This window comes from Dendrobates tinctorius, unplaced genomic scaffold, assembly GCF_039654945.1.
Source record: "Dendrobates tinctorius isolate UK_male_01 unplaced genomic scaffold, ASM3965494v1 ptg000093l, whole genome shotgun sequence".
In the NCBI taxonomy this organism is placed as follows: domain Eukaryota; kingdom Metazoa; phylum Chordata; class Amphibia; order Anura; family Dendrobatidae; genus Dendrobates; species Dendrobates tinctorius.
Window position 1 is genome coordinate 13,436,799 of NW_027361761.1, and position 20,746 is coordinate 13,457,544.

The 20,746-nt window shown below is 44.3% G+C and overlaps 1 protein-coding gene across 5 annotated transcripts in view; it reads left to right on the forward strand.

Annotated features, from left to right (window-relative positions):
• Positions 1-20,746, forward strand: part of LOC141098559 (cytochrome P450 2K1-like) — a 111,729-nt gene that overhangs the window by 63,335 nt on the left and 27,648 nt on the right. For all 5 annotated transcript variants that reach the window (XM_073586454.1, XM_073586453.1, XM_073586455.1 and 2 more), the window contains exons 5-6: positions 7,762-7,922; positions 15,552-15,728. In XM_073586454.1, coding sequence (XP_073442555.1) covers positions 7,762-7,922; positions 15,552-15,728 — 338 coding nt within the window. The remainder of the gene's footprint in view (positions 1-7,761; positions 7,923-15,551; positions 15,729-20,746) is intronic.

Here is a 20,746-nt window from a genome sequence, read left to right on the forward strand (position 1 = left end):
TGATCATTATATAGCAAACTCTTGGTAAAGGGGTATTCAGCCTGGAGAAAAAAATTCAAAAGTTATTTCTCCAAGTTAGTATGCTGTATGTCCCACAGAATGTCAGGTTGCAAGGAGCTCTGTGTCAGACTGGGAAGATTACATGGCTTCCGGCATACAGCAGCGGATAACGACTGGAAAGCTTATTACTTTTTTTTTTAAATGTATAACTTTCATCAAATTTCACTTGCCAGAGCAATATCAGAAAGCTGACCTGTGATTGGTTGCTATGGGGCAAAGAAAATCTTCCTAAAAGACAGCCTGATCATTCTCCACCCTATCCTGTGAGGAGCCGATAGGAAATGCATCATGTGACCTGTGAACTAAATGAACTATAGGAACTGCTAAACTAAATGTTCTATTGAGAATGAAGCAGGACAGCCTAGTTCAAGCTGATGCCTCTCACTGAGCCCAGCAGCGCCACCTGTGGTAGTGTAGAGTACTGACTCCTAATGATTGTGTATGAGGGAGCGGAGAAGCAGCTCAGCATCCACCATTTTGAGAACAGAACAGGAGCCAGTGGTAGAGATTTTAGCAAGACGGATCTTCTAAGCTACAGGAGGCTAATCTTATCACAAAGACAGGTGAGGGGCATGAACCACACCCAGAAACTCTCTCTCTCATACACACATATGAGCTGTGTCTGTCTACTGTGCAATTTCAGTTTTTATTAATAATATTATTATTACTATTATGTTTGTATTTGATGTGTGGTATAGTGTTTTACTACCTTCTTTTCCAGCATCAGGAGCTATAAAGAGGTGTGAGACAGAGCCGGGAGTGTCCTGGAGCTGGAGGAGGGATCACTCTGTCTCCTCCCACTTGCTGTTTAGTTCACAATGATGGTGAACTAGATGAACTAGTTCACTCTGAAGATTAGTTCATTTTGAACTACTCACTCACAAACTACCCATCACTACTAGGCACTAGGCAGGCGCCCCCTGGCTTGGGTGGTGCCTCGGGTGATCGCACCCCCTGTCCCCCCCTAAAAACAGCCCTGCAGGACACTCCCTTTTCCAATGTCCCGTTTTACCACAGTAGACGCATAACTGCTTTTCTCTCCGGCTTTGTCTCTCCTTTTCCTTCAGGGAGAGGGCCCCTACGTCCATGGGCACAGAAACAGTCTCTTTTCCACTAGGGAACAATGGAGTCTGCGCCTGCATCACCCCCCTGGCCCGCAGCCTGCGGTCCATCCGGACGGCCTGGGTCATGGCGTTCTTGAGTGAGTTAGGTGGGGGATGTAATGCCAAGGCATCCTGTAGCCACTCGGACAAGCGTCTGCGAAGGAGTCCTCAGAGTGCGTTGTCGTCCCAAGAGACCTCTGTGGCCCAGCGGCGGAATTCTGTACAAAACCACTCAGCCGAGTGTTTCCCCTGACAGACACTCATCACCATGTCCTCTGCCAATCGCACTCGGTCCGGCTCATCATATATGTGCCCGAGGGCCTCAAAAAACGCATTCACAGACACTCTCTCAGGGGCAGTGGGAGGAAGGGAGAAAGCCCAAGCTTGTGGGGACCCTCTTAACAGAGACATAATGACTAGTGTTGAGCATTCCGATACTGCAAATATCGGGTATCGGACGATATTCGCTGTATCGGAATTCCGATACCGAGTACCGATATTTTTTCAATGTTGGATACCGGAATTGGAAGTCCCCATAATGCAATGAGCCACTGTTGTGGCTGTGATTGGCTGCTGAAATGATGTCATCATGATGCGCGGTCTGTGCGCATCATGATGCGCGGTCTGTGCCGACTGCGGAAGGTCTGTGCTGACTGTCGGGGCTCTGTACGGGCCTCTCGGGGGGCCTGTGCCGGCTGCCGGTGGTCTGTACAGGCCTCTCGGGAGTCTGTACAGGCCTGTCGGGGGCCAGTGCCGGCTGCCAGTCGTCTGTACGGGCCTCTCGGGGGCTTGTGCCGGTTGTCGGTGGTCTGTGCCGGCTGCCGGGGGCCTGTGCCGGCTGCCGGTGGTCTGTACGGGCCTCTCGGGGCCTGTGCCGGCTGCGGGGGCCTGTGCCGGCTACCGGTGGTCTGTGCGGGCCTGACGGAGGTCTTGTGTGTGTGTGCAGGCATCGTCCGATGCGACTACATATGCTACATATATACTACATTCATACAACATACATACATACTAAACACTACATACATACTTCATATATACTACATTCATACAACATACATATATACTACATACTACATACATGCTACATATATACTACATTCATACAACATACATACATACTACATACATACTTCATATATACTACATACATATATACTACATACTACATACATGCTACATATATACTACATTCATACAACATATATACATACTACATACATCCTTCAAATATACTACATACATACTACATACTACATACATACTTCATATATGCTACATTCATACAACATACATATATGCTACATACTACATACATGCTACATGTATACTACATTCATACAACATACATACGTACTACATACATGCTACATATACACTCACTGGCCACTTTATTAGGTACACCTGTCCAACTGTGTGTTAAGACTTAATTACTAATCAGCCAATCACATGGCGGCAACTCAGTGCATTTAGGCATGTAGACATGGTCAAGACAATCTCCTGCAGTTCAAACCGAGCATCAGTATGGGGAAGAAAGGTGATTTGAGTGCCTTTGAACGTGGCATGATTGTTGGTGCCAGAAGGGCTGGTCTGAGTATTTCATAAACTGCTGATCTACTGGGATTTTCACGCACAACCATCTCTAGGGTTTACAGAGAATGGTCCGAAAAAGAAAAAAAATCCAGTGAGTGGCAGTTCTGTGGCCGGAAATGCCTTGTTGATGCCAGAGGTCAGAGGAGAATGGGCATACTGGTTCGAGCTGATAGAAAGGCAACAGTGACTCAAATTGCCACCCGTTACAACCAAGGTAGGCAGAAGAGCATCTCTGAACGCACAGTGCGTCGAACTTTGAGGCAGATGGGCTACAGCAGCAGAAGACCACACTGGGTACCACTCCTCTCAGCTAAGAACAGGCATCTGATGGCTACTTTCAGCAGGATAATGCACCATGTCATAAAGCTCGATTCATCTCAGATTGGTTTCTTGAACATGACAATGAGTTCACTGTACTCAAATGGCCTCCTCAGTCACCAGATCTCAATCCAATAGAGCATCTTTGGGATGTGGTGGAACGGGAGATTCGCATCAGGGATGTGCAGCCGACAAATCTGCGCCAACTGTGTGATGCCATCATGTCAATATGGTCCAAAATCTCTGAGGAATGCTTCCAGCACCTTGTTGAATCTCTGCCACGAAGAATTGAGGCAGTTCTGAAGGCAAAAGGGGGTCCAACCCGTTACTAGCATGGTGTACCTAATAAAGTGGCCAGTGAGTGTATACTACATTCATACAACATACATACTACATACTACATACATGCTACATATATACTACATTCATACAACATACATACTACATACATACTACATTCATACAACATACATACATACTACATACATACTTCATATATACTACATCCATACAACATACATATATACTACATACTACATACATGCAACATATATACTACATTCATACAACATACATACATACTACATACATGCTACATATATACTACATTCATACAACATACATACATACATACTACATACATGCTACATTCATACAACATACATACATACTACATACATACTACATACATGCTACATTCATACAACAAACATACTACATACATACTACATTCATACAACATACATACTACATACATACTTCATATATGCTACATTCATACAACATACATACATACATGCATACAACATGCTACAGACATACAACATACATACATACATACTACATACTGCATACATACGACATACATACTGCATACAATACATTCATACATTCATACAATACATACATATAGACATACAGTACATATAACATAGAGTACATACTCACCATCACTTGTCACTTTGATCCCCGAAGCCAGTGTCATCTAAGAATAAATATGAAAATAACAAACAAGCCATATACTCCCTGATCCGCAGAAATCCACGAGAGTCCCACGCTGATCTCTCGTGGAGAACAGCAGCATCAGCTGATGCGACCGCTCTCTACGGGGCTCCAGGAATCCAGTGACGGGAGGTAGGTATCCTTCCACACTGTATTCCTCTGCCACTGTAAAAAAATAGTCCCTAGTCTCACTTTTGTCATTGCTATGTGAGAAAGTTCCCACACAGCTTTTGCCATAAAGTGAGACCAGGGACTATTTTTTTTACAGTGGCGGAGGAATACAGTGCGGAAGGATACCTATCTCCCGTCACTGGATTCCTGGTGCCCCGTAGAGCGGTTGCATCAGCTGATGCTGCTGTTCTCCACGAGAGATCAGCGTGGGACTCTCGTGGATTTCTGCGGATCAGGGAGTATATGGCTTGTTTGTTATTTTCATATTTTTTCCTAGATGACACTGGCTTCGGGGAACAATGTGACAAGTGATGGTGAGTATGTACTCTATGTTATATGTACTGTATGTCTATATGTATGTATTGTATGAATGTATTGTATGGAGTATGTATGTAGTATGTATGCAGTATGTAGTATGTATGTATGTATGTTGTATGAATGTAGTATATGTGTAGTGTGTATGTAGTATGCAGTATGTATGTATGTTGTATGAATGTAGTGTATATGTAGCATGTATGTAGTATGTATGTATGTTGTATGAATGTAGTATATATGTAGCATGTATGTAGTATGTATGTATGTTGTATGAATGTAGTATATATGTAGCATGTATGTAGTATGCAGTATGTATGTATGTTGTATGAATGTAGCATATATGTAGCATGTATGTAGTATGTATGTATGCTGTGTGAATGTAGTATATATGTAGCATGTATGTAGTATATATGTATGTTGTATGAATGTAGTATATATGTAGCACGTATGTAGTATGCAGTATGTATGTATGTTGTATGAATGTAGCATATATGTAGCATGTATGTAGTATATATGTATGTTGTATGAATGTAGTATATATGTAGCATGTATGTAGTATGCAGTATGTATGTATGTTGTATGAATGTAGTATATATGTAGCATGTATGTAGTATGAAGTATGTATGTATGTTGTATGAATGTAGTATATATGTAGCATGTATGCAGTATGTAGTATGTATGTTGTATGAATGTAGTATATATGTAGCATGTATGTAGTATATATGTATGTTGTATGAATGTAGTATATATGTAGCATGTATGTAGTATGCAGTATGTATGTATGTTGTATGAATGTAGCATGTATGTAGTATGTATGTTGTATGAATGTAGTATATGTAGCATGTATGTAATATGTATGTATGTTGTATGAATGTAGTATATATGTAGCATGTATGTAGTATGTATGTATGTTGTATGAATGTAGTATATATGCAGCATGTATGTAGTATATATGTATGTTGTATGAATGCAGTATATATGTAGTATGTATGTATGTATGTTGTATGAATGTAGTATATATGTAGCATGTATGTAGTATGTATGTTGTATGAATGTAGTATATGTAGCATGTATGTAGTATGTATGTATGCATGTTGTATGAATGTAGTATATATGTATGTTGTATGAATGTAGTATATATGTAGCATGTATGTAGTATGTATGCTGTATGAATGTAGTATATATGTAGTATGTATGTAGTATGTATGTATGCTGTATGAATGTAGTATGTATGTAGTATGTATGAAGTATGTATATATATTTTTTTACATTCAACACATTAGCTGGATGATGGGACTACTACTGTCCCTTCATTGGCTAATGTGTCAATCACTGTCATTGTAGCAGGCACACACACACACAAGACCCCCGGCATGCCCGCACAGACCACCGGCAGCCGGCACAGACCACCGGCAGCCGGCACAGGCCTCCTGCAGCTGGCACAGACCACCAACAGCCGGCACAGGCCCCCGAGAGGCCCGTACAAACCACTGACAGCCGGCACAGGTCCCCGACAGGCCTGTACAGACCCCCGAGGCCCGCACAGACCACCGGCAGCCGGCACAGGCCCCCGACAGTCGGCACAGACCCCGCCCGCACACACAAACATGCACAGTGTCCGCCCACGCACCGCCCACACTCTTCCCCCCTCCCGAACAGGATGTACAAGGCAAGAAAGGGTTTTTTTAATTCCCATATTTCTGTCCCATTGACTTGAATGGGACTTCCGGGATCGGAATCGGCGATACCCGATTCTTTTTTCATATCGGCCAATCCAATCCGATCCAATATTTTTCAATATCAGGTGGTATCGCTCAACATTAATAATGACCCCAACCTTCTGACTTTCGTCCCCAGAGGAACATGGCCTCAAACTAAAGAAGAGTTTGCACCCCTCCATGAAGACCCTGAACTCCTTTTTGTTCCCAGAAATGAAATCAGGCAGTTTAGCAGGTGGTTCTGGGGACACCAAAACAACATCACTCCCCCCAGCCCCCAGAGACCCAGCAGCTAAAGTCCACCGCACTGTCTCAGAAACCTGCTGCTGAGAACGAGCCAGAGCTTGCTGCTCCAGAGATAAACCCTGAAACATCTGACTGTATGGGATCCATATTTCTCAGCAGAGAAAGAAAAAAAATCCCCAAAAACTTAATAGTCAGTTATAATGTCAGGATCCTGTCAGCGCCGGCATGCAGCCTCCGCTGAGCAGGGACTCACCCGCACTGTAGGGGGGCCCGAGGTCAGGTACAGCCAGAAAGTACAGATACACAGGACCTGTGGACGCTGAAGTTTAGCAAGCAGTCACAGGACCTACGGTCCTGTGACTGCAAGGGGGTGGGGCTTAGCATCCTGCTTTCAGAGGTGGCAGGATACAATACAGAAATACTCAGTCAGACAAAGAGGAGGTCATACACAGAGATATCAGTAAAGTAACAGGGATGAGACAGAGCGGATAGTCAGGGCCAAGCAGAAGTCAAAACCAAACAGACATAGAAGGTACCAAGCAGAATCTAAAGCAATATCCAGAGAACAGACCAAGTCGTACACAGAGAATCAAGCAACCAGAACACAGCACAAACACACTCAAGGGTCACCACACAATGCCAAGGGCGAAAGTATAACTGATAGGGATGGGAGCGTCCTGAGGCTATAAGAAGCCTCTCCCAGAACCAGGGAGAGGCCACCATCATAGCTCCTGGTGTGCAGGTAAGCCTGCACTGGGATCACAACTTTTAACCCCAGAAATGCCAGTCATCAGCACTGGTTCCAGACATTAACCCCACCTGTGAGAGTCAAACTCGCACTGAGATCATGACAGTATGTATGTGCATTATAGTGGCCATAAAGTTTTGTAACGGCCGTACTGGAGCGGGGATCCAAAATTGGACAGGTGAGTGCTGGGTGAGTAATATTATTATTAGAGATTTTTGAAAACAAATGTTTATTATGTTCTGGGACATTAGAGAATACTTATTTCATGTAATTTAATGCAAATTAATTTAGTAAAAATCATGTAATGCGGTTTTCTGGATTTTTTTTATAAGATTCTGTCCCTCACAGTTGAAGTGTAGCTACGATAAAAATAAGAGACCTCTCTATTCTTTGCAAAATCGACAGGGTATCAATTGACAGGGTGTCACATACTTATTTTCCAAACTGTATGTCCTATTTTATCTTACAATATCTCATCTTCTATTTTTAGGAAAACCTTTCAATAACCATAAAAATGTGAATTCTGCTGTAGCCAATATAATTGTGTCCATACTGCTCAGTGAGAGATTTGATTATGAAGATCCCACCATACTAAAGCTTATAGATCTAATTAATGAAAATATGAGACTCTCCGCGAGCCCCCTGGTGCGGGTAAGAGCCAAGATTTGTATTCACCAAATTGTGTTGGAAATATGATTCATAGGGCAGTTATTAGATGAAAATTCTTAATCAGCTCTGGAGTCATGTACAGTGCCTTCCGAAAGTATTCTGCCCGCTAGAACTTTTCAACCTTTTCCCACATATCATGCTTCAAACATAAACATACCAAATGTTAATTTTTGGTGAAGAATCAACAACAAGTGGGACACAATTGTGAAGTTGAATGAAATTTATTGGCTATTTTAAATTTTTGTGGAAATTAAAAAACTGAAAAGTGGGGCGTGCAATATTATTCGGCCCCTTTATTTTCAGTGCAGCAAACTCACTCCAGAAGTTCATTGTGGATCTCTGAATGATCCAATGTTGTCCTAAATGACTAATGATGATAAATATAATCCACCTGTGTGAAATCAAGTGTATAAATGCACCTGCTCTGTGATAGTCTCAGGGTTCTGTTTGAAGCACAGAGAGCATCATGAAGACCAAGGAACACAACAGGCAGGTCCGTGATACTGTTGTGGAGAAGTTTAAATCCGGATTTGGATACAAAATGATTTCCAAAACTTTAAACATCCCAAGGAGCACTGTGCAAGTGATCATATTGAATTGGAAGGAGTATCATACCACTGCAAATCTACCAAGACCCGGCCGTCCCTCTAAACTTTCATCTCAAACAAGGAGAAGACTGATTAGAGATCTAGCCAAGAGGCCCATGATCACTCTGGATGAACTGCAGAGGTCTACAGCTGAGGTGGGACAGTCTTGACCATAGGACAACAATCAGTCGTACACGGCACAAATCTGGCCTTTATGGAAGAATGGCAATAAGATTACCATTTCACAAAGATATCCATAAAAAGTGTAATTTAAAGTTTGCAACATGCCACCTGGGAGACATACCAAAAATGTGGAAGAAGGTGCTCTGGTCAGATGAAACCAAAATCGAACTTTTTGGCAACAATGCCAAACAATATGTTTGGCGTAAAGGCAACACAGCATCACCCTGAACACACCATCCCCACTGTCAAACATGGTGGTGGCAGCATCATGGTTTGGGCCTGCTTTTCTCCAGCAGGGACAGGGAAGATGGTTAAAATTGATGGGAAGATGGATAGAGCCAAATACAGGACCATTCTTGAAGAAAACCTGTTGGAGTCTAGAAAAGACCAGAGACTGGGACAGAGATTTGTCTTCCAACAAGACAATGATCCCAAACATAAAGCAAAATCTACAATGGAATGGTTCACAAATAAATGTATCCAGGTGTTAGAATGGCCAAGTCACAGTCCAGACCTGAATCCAATCGAGAATCTGTGGAAAGAGCTGAAAACTGCTGTTCACAAACGATCTCCATCCAACCTCACTGAGCTCGAGCTGTTTGCCAAGGAAGAATGGGCAAGAATTTCAGTCTCTCAATGTACAAAACTGATAGAGACATACCCCAAGCGACTTGCAGCTGTAATCGCAGCAAAAGGTGGCGCAACAAAGTATTTGGGATTTGGGAATGTTTACTTTGCAAAAGAGAAGACTGAGAGGAGACTTAATAGCTGTCTACAAATATCTAAAGGGCTGTCACATTGTAGAAGGATCATCTTTATTCTCATTTGCACAAGGAAAGACTAGAAGCAATGGGATGAAACTGAATGGGAGGAGACACAGATTAGATATTAGAAAAAACTTTTTGACAGTTAGAGTGATCAATGAGTGGAACAGGCTGCCACGAGAAGTGGTGAGTTCTCCTTCAATGGAAGTCTTCAAACAGAGGCTTGACAGACATCTGACTGGGATGATTTAGCAAAGCCTGCTTTGAGCAGGGGGTTGGACCAGATGGCCCAGGAGGTCCCTTCCAACTCTACGATTCTATGATTCTATGATTAAATTAAAGGGGCCGAATAATATTGCACACCCCACTTTTCAGTTTTTGAATTTCCACAAAAATTTAAAATAACCAATAAATTTCGTTCAACTTCACAATTGTGTCCCACTTGTTGTTGATTATTCACCAAAAATCTACATTTGATATCTTTATGCTTGAAGCATGATATCTGGGAAAAAGTTGAAAAGTTCCAGGGAGCCGAATACTTTCACAAGGCACTGTATATAACATGAAAAAAAGACCTTAATTCTCAAATCATTGCTCACCTGTTCTGCCATCCCCACAGCCCGCCATCTGTTCTTCTGCACATATTTTTTTTCTTTTTTCCATGTCACATGCATTCTCTTCACCCTAGGCCATGGCTTCCATCACAACTAGGCGTTAGATATTACTTCCCACTATTCCGTCAAGGAGGCAATGCGTGTCCTAATGTCACAACATCACAAAATGCGCCACAAATGTATGACATGCAATGATGTCAGAGAACAAGTCGTGCAGTGAGCGATGGCCTGAAGCCAAGAGGTTGAAGATGTTTGCAACAGGGGAAAGGAAAAAGCTGAGGCACAGAGATCAGGATGGCTAGCTATGAGAAAAGTGGGATAAATAAGATTTTATCTAATATATAAAGCCCAATGTGGATGTGTATGTATGTCCGGGATTGGCATCCGCACCGTCGCAGCTACAGCCACAAAATTTGGCACAGTCACACGTCTGGACCCCGAGAGCGTCATAGGCTATATTGTGAGGCGAAATTTTAACCCCGCGCATTCCAATTCACCAAACAATTTTACCCCTATCTACATAATGGGGAAAAAGTGAAAGGGAAAGTGTTGGAGGTAAATTGACAGCTGCCAGATGTGAACAAGGGGGACTGAAAGAATGAGAGCGATGGCGCCAAAGAGTATATACCGTACAGCTGCTAAGGTGGGGCCCTGACATGGGATACTCACCACACACGGGGATATGAACACACAAAATGCGCCACACACTACCACGTGCTTCACCACATATACCACCCTCAGCACACATTTCACCACACATACACCAACCTCGCCACATAAAAGTCCAAACACAAAAGTCGCCACTCAAAACTCGCCACGCTGTCCCTGAGCTGTTTAAAAGATGAAAGCTGAGCTGTGATTGGTTGCTATCAGCAACAGTTTTCTTTGTAGACAGTTGTGTTAACTGAGGCCTCTTATTCTTATCATTTCTATGGTGTTATCGTCCTTCTGTAAAGCTGGAAATAACACGATTCATTAGCGTGCCAACACAGACCACCCTCTGACACAGACTGCAGGGGGAGCCCAGTATCACACAGGATAGGATTAGATACACGGCTCAGCAGTCAGTATCACACAGGATAGGATTAGATACACAGCTCAGCAGTCAGTATCACACAGGAGAGGATTAGATACACAGCTCAGCAGTCAGTATCACACAGGAGAGGATTAGATACACAGCTCAGCAGTCAGTATCACACAGGATAGGATTAGATACACAGCTCAGCAGTCAGTATCACACAGGAGAGGATTAGATACACGGCTCAGCAGTCAGCATCACACAGGATAGGATTAGATACACAGCCCAGTATCACACAGGATAGGATTAGATACACAGCTCAGCAGTCAGTATCACACAGGATAGGATTAGATACACAGCTCAGCAGTCAGTATCACACAGGATAGGATTAGATACACAGCTCAGCAGTCAGTATCACACAGGATAGGATTAGATACACAGCTCAGCAGTCAGTATCACACAGGAGAGGATTAGATACACGGCTGAGCAGTCAGTATCACACAGGATAGGATTAGATACACAGCTCAGCAGTCAGTATCACAAAGGATAGGATTAGATACACAGCTCAGCAGACAGTATCACACAGGATAGGATTCGATACACAGCTCAGCAGTCAGTATCACAAGGATAGGATTAGATACACAGCTAAGCAGTCAGTATCACACAGAATAGGATTAGATACACAGCTCAGCAGTCAGTATCACACAGAATAGGATTAGATACACGACTCAGCAGTCAGTATCACACAGGATAGGATTAGATACACGGCTCAGCAGTCAGTATCACATAAGATAGGATTAGATGCACAGCTCAGCAGTCAGTATCACACAGGAGAGGTTTAGATACACAGCTCAGCAGTCAGTATCTCACAGGAGAGGATAAGATACACGGCTGAGCAGTCAATATCACACAGGATAGGATTAGATACACAGTTGAGCAGTCAGTATCACACAGGATAGGATTAGATACACAGCTCAGCAGTCAGTATCACACAGGATAGGATTAGATACACGGCTCAGCAGTCAGTATCACACAGGAGAGGATTAGATACACGGCTGAGCAGTCAGTATCACACAGGATAGGATTAGATACACAGCTCAGCAGTCAGTATCACAAAGGAGAGGATTAGATACACAGCTCAGCAGACAGTATCACACAGGATAGGATTCGATACACAGCTCAGCAGTCAGTATCACAAAGGAGAGGATTAGATACACAGCTCAGCAGACAGTATCACACAGGATAGGATTCGATACACAGCTCAGCAGTCAGTATCACAAGGATAGGATTAGATACACAGCTAAGCAGTCAGTATCACACAGAATAGGATTAGATACACAGCTCAGCAGTCAGTATCACACAGAATAGGATTAGATACACGACTCAGCAGTCAGTATCACACAGGATAGGATTAGATACACGGCTCAGCAGTCAGTATCACATAAGATAGGATTAGATACACAGCTCAGCAGTCAGTATCACACAGGAGAGGTTTAGATACACAGCTCAGCAGTCAGTATCACACAGGAGAGGATTAGATACACGGCTGAGCAGTCAATATCACACAGGATAGGATTAGATACACAGTTGAGCAGTCAGTATCACACAGAATAGGATTAGATATACAGCTCAGCAGTCAGTATCACACAGGATAGGATTAGATACACAGCTCAGCAGTCAGTATCACACATGATAGGATTAGATACATGGCTCAGCAGACAGTATCACACAGGAGAGGATTAGATACACGGCTGAGCAGTCAGTATCACACAGGATAGGATTAGTTACACGGCTGAGCAGTCAGTATCACACAGGATAGGATTAGATACACAGCTCAGAAGTCAGTATCACACAGGATAGGATTAGATACACGGCTGAGCAGTCAGTATCACACAGGATAGGATTAGATACACAGCTCAGCAGTCAGTATTACACATGATAGGATTAGATACATGGCTCAGCAGACAGTATCACACAGGAGAGGATTAGATACACGGCTGAGCAGTCAGTATCTCACAGGATAGGATTAGATACACAGCTCAGCAGTCAGTATCACAAAGGAGAGGATTAGATACACAGCTCAGCAGACAGTATCACACAGGATAGGATTCGATACACAGCTCAGCAGTCAGTATCACAAAGGAGAGGATTAGATACACAGCTCAGCAGACAGTATCACACAGGATAGGATTCGATACACAGCTCAGCAGTCAGTATCACAAGGATAGGATTAGATACACAGCTAAGCAGTCAGTATCACACAGAATAGGATTAGATACACAGCTCAGCAGTCAGTATCACACAGAATAGGATTAGATACACGACTCAGCAGTCAGTATCACACAGGATAGGATTAGATACACGGCTCAGCAGTCAGTATCACATAAGATAGGATTAGATACACAGCTCAGCAGTCAGTATCACACAGGAGAGGTTTAGATACACAGCTCAGCAGTCAGTATCACACAGGAGAGGATTAGATACACGGCTGAGCAGTCAATATCACACAGGATAGGATTAGATACACAGTTGAGCAGTCAGTATCACACAGAATAGGATTAGATATACAGCTCAGCAGTCAGTATCACACAGGATAGGATTAGATACACAGCTCAGCAGTCAGTATCACACATGATAGGATTAGATACATGGCTCAGCAGACAGTATCACACAGGAGAGGATTAGATACACGGCTGAGCAGTCAGTATCACACAGGATAGGATTAGTTACACGGCTGAGCAGTCAGTATCACACAGGATAGGATTAGATACACAGCTCAGAAGTCAGTATCACACAGGATAGGATTAGATACACGGCTGAGCAGTCAGTATCACACAGGATAGGATTAGATACACAGCTCAGCAGTCAGTATTACACATGATAGGATTAGATACATGGCTCAGCAGACAGTATCACACAGGAGAGGATTAGATACACGGCTGAGCAGTCAGTATCACACATGATAGGATTAGATACACGGCTGAGCAGTCAGTATCACACAGGATAGGATTAGATACACAGCTCAGCAGTCAGTATTACACATGATAGGATTAGATACATGGCTCAGCAGACAGTATCACACAGGAGAGGATTAGATACACGGCTGAGCAGTCAGTATCTCACAGGATAGGATTAGATACACAGCTCAGCAGTCAGTATCACAAAGGAGAGGATTAGATACACAGCTCAGCAGACAGTATCACACAGGATAGGATTCGATACACAGCTCAGCAGTCAGTATCACAAAGGAGAGGATTAGATACACAGCTCAGCAGACAGTATCACACAGGATAGGATTCGATACACAGCTCAGCAGTCAGTATCACAAGGATAGGATTAGATACACAGCTAAGCAGTCAGTATCACACAGAATAGGATTAGATACACAGCTCAGCAGTCAGTATCACACAGAATAGGATTAGATACACGACTCAGCAGTCAGTATCACACAGGATAGGATTAGATACACGGCTCAGCAGTCAGTATCACATAAGATAGGATTAGATACACAGCTCAGCAGTCAGTATCACACAGGAGAGGTTTAGATACACAGCTCAGCAGTCAGTATCACACAGGAGAGGATTAGATACACGGCTGAGCAGTCAATATCACACAGGATAGGATTAGATACACAGTTGAGCAGTCAGTATCACACAGAATAGGATTAGATATACAGCTCAGCAGTCAGTATCACACAGGATAGGATTAGATACACAGCTCAGCAGTCAGTATCACACATGATAGGATTAGATACATGGCTCAGCAGACAGTATCACACAGGAGAGGATTAGATACACGGCTGAGCAGTCAGTATCACACAGGATAGGATTAGTTACACGGCTGAGCAGTCAGTATCACACAGGATAGGATTAGATACACAGCTCAGAAGTCAGTATCACACAGGATAGGATTAGATACACGGCTGAGCAGTCAGTATCACACAGGATAGGATTAGATACACAGCTCAGCAGTCAGTATTACACATGATAGGATTAGATACATGGCTCAGCAGACAGTATCACACAGGAGAGGATTAGATACACGGCTGAGCAGTCAGTATCACACATGATAGGATTAGATACACGGCTGAGCAGTCAGTATCACACAGGATAGGATTAGATACACAGCTCAGAAGTCAGTATCGCACAGGAGAGGATTAGATACATGGCTGAGCAGTCAGTCGTCACAGGTAGTAATGTAACAAAATAAGTAATAAACCCAGGTGGTGAATAGTTTCGCAAGCCACTGTATTTGTAGTTAGGTGGTCGAATGTTCTTTTTTGTAGCTTTATATTATTTTCCTTTACTAAAATATTATTATTATTTATGCATTTAAATAATCATTAATTAAATATTAATTACCGTATTATTAATTAAATGTTTGGGTTTTATATGCATCTAATTATATTATTTATTTTTGTATTACTTTTTTTTTCCATCTTAAAGCTGTATAACACTTTTCCCCGGCTGATACACTGGCTTCCAGGAGCTCACCACAAAATTTTTTCAAACTTCAGAGAGTTTCACGCCTTTTTAGAGTCAACATTTACTAAACAGAGAAAAGAACTGGATGTGAATGACCAGCGCAATCTAATCGATGCCTACCTAACCAAGCAGCAAGAGGTATTTTAATCGATCAACTCTTAATTAGTGTTGAGCATTCCGATACTGAGTTCTGATACTTTTAGTATATTTCGAATACCGGAATCGGAAGTTCCCATAATGCAATGAGGCAGTTTGATTTTATTCAGCCAATGAGGATCCTAAGAAGTGTGGGCACATCCTGTTAGAGCATGTTAGGCATGTTAACTACTGGCATGGCTGTGATTGGCTGCTGAAATGATGTCATGATGCACTATAAAAGCCCCCGCCGCCATTTTGGGTTCATTCTGCTGTGAATTCAGTTAGGGATAGGACGCTGCTGTTCTGAGGGACAGTGTGACCTAGCGATTTGCTATATAATATTGTGCATTACCCAGGCTACTTTATCAACTGCTGTAGCTTCCTTTGCTTTGCAGCGCTGTTCACGGTTGTCTGCGAGGTCTCTGTGTGTGAGTGCAGCTCACGCTGTAGTGTGTTCCGCAGCCAGCCACCTCCGGTTGTAGTCCGCTCAGCGTGCGTCACTGCCTCATACATTGTCCTTTTTTGCATTAGTGCAGTTCATTTTTCTAGATTTCTCCTATTAGTGTGGTTCCATCTGTATCCAGCTAGATTGCTTGAAAACACTATATAGGAGTAGATAGAGGAGCTTTTCTGCAGACTTGCACTGCTGTTCACGGCTGTCTGCGAGGTCTCTGTGTGTGAGTGCAGCCACCTCTGGTTGTAGTCCCCTCAGCGTGCGTCACTGCCTCATACATTGTCCTTTTTTGCATTAGTGCTGCTCATTTTTCCAGATTTCTCCTATTAGTGTGGTTAGATCTGTATCCAGCTAGAATATTTGCAAACACTACATAGAGTAGATAGAGGAGCCTTTTTTTCTGGCTTGTGCCCTGCAGCCCCAGCCAGATTAGTATTAGCCTATTTTTTGGAGCCTCATCTATTGCATTGTAGGTTACCTTCCTGCATTGTAATAGCTACAAAAAGTTTGTGATACTATCGGTTTTACATCTTTGGGCACATCCAATGTCTTTTTGTGAAAAAAAAAAAAAGTTAATAAAGTTCACCAAGCTCTCCACTTTACAGTTGTGTAGGCCACATTAGCTCATATTAAAGTCTAGTCCACACTTTATAAAATTAGTGCTTCTTATACTTGTTAGCAGCTGTTCAGGAGTAAGCACACTAAGCCCTTAGTACTTTTCTGCCTATCTTTATCAGTCTACCAAGATGAAGAAGGCAGGGAGTAAGACATGTGGTCGTGGGCGTGGAGTTTCTGCAGGGAGAGGACGTGGGGATTCTGTGCCTGCTGTGGGCACCAGTGACTTAGCATCCCCCAGTTTTACCAGGGAACAGTCCTTTATGCGCAGCTTTGTAGGAGCTCGCCGTACCCCACTGCTGCGGGACGATCAAATTGAAGCCGTTGCCGGATGGATGGCAGCTAACGCATCAACTTCAATTAGTTCCAGGTCCTCCTAGGTCCAGAGCACTGAAGGACATCCATCTGTCTCTTCACCACCTGCCAAATTGCCCAGGCAGTCAGAGAGCCCTGGACAGGAGCCATCTCTACTTCTGTTCTCTGAATCTGTTAGCTTGGAAAGAGGGGGCCAGCCTAGCAGCATTCGAGAATTTGAAGAAGAGGTAGTATGCAGCAATGCACAACAGCTTTGTCTCTCTGAATCTGAAGAGGCGGGTGGGCCAGTGCCTATGGTCAGCACACCTCAGTATGCATCTGATGATGAGACTCAGGTGCCACTTTCTGGTGCGTTCTGTGCTGTCGAGACTACCCAGGAGAAGCAGTCGTTTGAAGAGGGTAGTGTAGATGATGAGGTCCTTGACCCATCATGGCGTGAGGTACAGAAAGGTGGTGGGAGCAGCTCTGAGGAAGAGATTCTCCGATCGGCCAAAAAAGGAGGGAGAGGGAGGGGGCAGACTCGGTTGCCTGTAGCCTCCACTTCGGCACCCATGAGGAGCATGCCTCTTCCAAAACCCAAAACGGGCGCTCCCAAGACTTGCAGTGCCTAGTCTTTTTGACACAGTTGCAGATGACATTTGCTTTGTCAAATGCAAGCTGTGTAATCAGAAAGTGAAAAGATGGAAAAGTGTCAGCAACATCAATACCACAAATATGTGGAAACATGTGCGGACCAAGCACGTGATGGAGTTACAAAGACACACTGAAGACCTAGGCCAACCTACAGCGCCACCTACCACCTCTTCAGCTCGTGTTGTAGCCTCTTCCTCCAGCTCACACACAGCTGGTTCAGCTTCCTCACAGGATCACCATGGAAGAACCTCTGGCACTGTTGTACAGAGACACAGTGTCATTCCACCCACAGCACCACGTTCCCTGTCATCCTCACACTCCCAGGCCAGTCTACAGCCATCGGTAGCACAGGCATGGGAGAAAAGGCAACATACGTATAAATCCAGGTCACCAGGCGAAGCATTCCAACATCGGCGCACGAGACCGCTGTGTCCAAGTGTCCAATCCAAGGTAATAAAGATAAATGTCCAGCTCCACGATATAGTGAAAATGCAATTCTTTATTCACTTAGTCCATACACAATGTGTATGGACTAAGTGAATAAAGAATTGCATTTTCACTATATCGTGGAGCTGGACATTTATCTTTATTAAATGGGAGAAAAGGCGCCTATACTCGGCAAACCACCCCCGAGCACAGGCTCTGAATGCTGGCATTGCAAAACTACTGTCCCTTGAAATGCTCTCATTCAGGCTGGTGGAGACTGACACCTTCCGTAACTTCATGGCATTGGCAGTCCCACAATACAACGTGCCCAGCCGCTTTTATTTCAGCAGGCAAGCTGTCCCTGCCCTGCAAAAGCATGTGGAGGGAAAAATTAAACATGCGCTACTAAACACCGTCAGCAGCAAGGTCCACCTGACCACCGATGCGTGGACCAGTAACCATGGACAGGGACAATATCTTTCCCTCACTGCCCATTGGGTAAATGTTGTGGAGCCGGGTACAGATCTGGAGAGTGGCGCTGTACGTGTTCTGCCAACTCCAAGGATTGCAAGAATCCAGTCTGTACACATAGACTCCTCCTCCTACTCAAGTTCCTCTGAATCAGCGCTGCAGGAGCCGTCACAGTCTACCTCCACGTGGACCCGTGAACGCTTACCTGTTACGACAGATATGAGCACAGCCGTGGCCAAACGTCAACAGGCTGTATTGAAATTAATTTCTTTGGGGAATCGAAGCCACACAGCGCAGGAGCTCTGGAATGCCATCAAGCAGGAGAGCGACGTGTGGTTTTTGCCAGCGAATCTCCAGCCAGGCATGGTAGTGTGTGACAAGGGCCGAAATCTGGTGGCAGCTCTGGGCCTAGGCAACCTCACTCACATCCCATGTCTGGCACATGTGCTCAGCTTGGTTGTGCTGTGTTTTTTGAGGGAAAATCCGGATCTTGATGCACTGCTGCACAAGGTCCGCTTAGAGTGCGCTCACTTGCCGCATTCCAGCATGGCAAGATTGCGCATTGCTGCTCTGCAGCGCCGATTCCGCCTTCCGGAACATCGCATCATATGTGACCTACCCACCAGGTGGAATTCAACGTTACATATGTTGGAGAGGTTGCATGAGCAGCAGGCAGCAGTAATGGAGTACCAGCTGCATCAGGCGCAATCAAGTCTCTCTTCACCACCACTGAGTGGGCCTCTATGAAGGACATCTGCCACGTTTTGTGTGCCTTCGATGATTCCACGCGGATAGCGAGTGCAGATGATGCACTAGTCAGCATGACAGTCCCCCTTATCTGCCTGCTTCAAAAAACACTGCAAGCACTAATGGAGGAGGTTGTGGAAGAGGTGGAGGATGAGGAGTCACAAATGTCATCTGCTTCTTGACAGTCTGCGCAACGTGGTTCCTCATAAAGGCCTAGGCAGGGGACACTTTGTGAGGAGGATGAGGGGGAGTCAATGGAGGAGGAAGACATCTGTCCAGAGGAGGGAGGTACACAATGCTCTAGTAGTCAGCATGTAGAGCGAGGGTGGCGTGATGCAGAGCAGGCAGAGATGACTCCTCAAGCAGGGGACAGCGTTTTTTGGCCAGTTGGCAGTCCGCAGCACATGGTTGATTTCATGCTGCAGTGCCTGAGAAATGACCGCCGCATTACCCGCATTCTCAACACGGCTGATTATTGGGAGTACACCCTCCTAGATCCTCGCTACCGGGACAACTTACAAAGCTTCATAACACCGTTGCATCGAGAGCTTAAATTGCGAGAGTACCAAGACACATTGGTGCATTCCATCATGTTCTCCATTCCACCCGAGAGCAGTGCTGCTAGTGCTTTACAAAGCAGCTCAGAGCGTTGAGGCAGTGGAGGAAGCTCTGCGCAAAGAGGGAGCAGAAGCAGCACCTCAGCACAAGGCAAGACCAGTATGGCCCAAGTGTGGCAAAGTTTTGTGTCCCCGCCACAAATGTCTACACCATCACAGACGGCTCCAGTCAGCAGGAGGCAACTTTTCCGTCAGATGGTGACAGACTACATGTCTTGCCCTCTCAGTGTTCTCCTACACGGCTCTTCCCCCTTCAAGTTTTGGGTCTCTATGCTGGATACATGGCCAGAGCTTAGCCTGTATGCATTGGAGGTGCTGGCTTGCCCTGCTGCTAGTGTATTATCTGCATTGTTGGGTCTGGTGTCTCTCATCTTCCTCTTGACAATACCCCATAGATTCTGTATGGGGTTACGGTCAGACAATGATTGTTTATGGAATACATATCTTCTGCTGGTGTAGGTCCACTGTGTTTTATCAAGACCAAAGTCAGCGCAGCCGTCTCCCAGGAAATTTTAGAGCACTTCATGCTTCCCTCTGCTAACAAGCTTTTTGGAAATGGGAATTTAATTCTCCAGCAGGAATTGACACCTGTCCACACTGCCAAACTATAGTATCACTGTGTTTGATTGGCCAGCAAACTCACCAATAGAGAATCTATGGGATATTGTCAAGAGGAAGATGAGAGATAATCATTGCTAACTCCACGATAACCCCACACTCTTTGCTGCCACCAACAATTA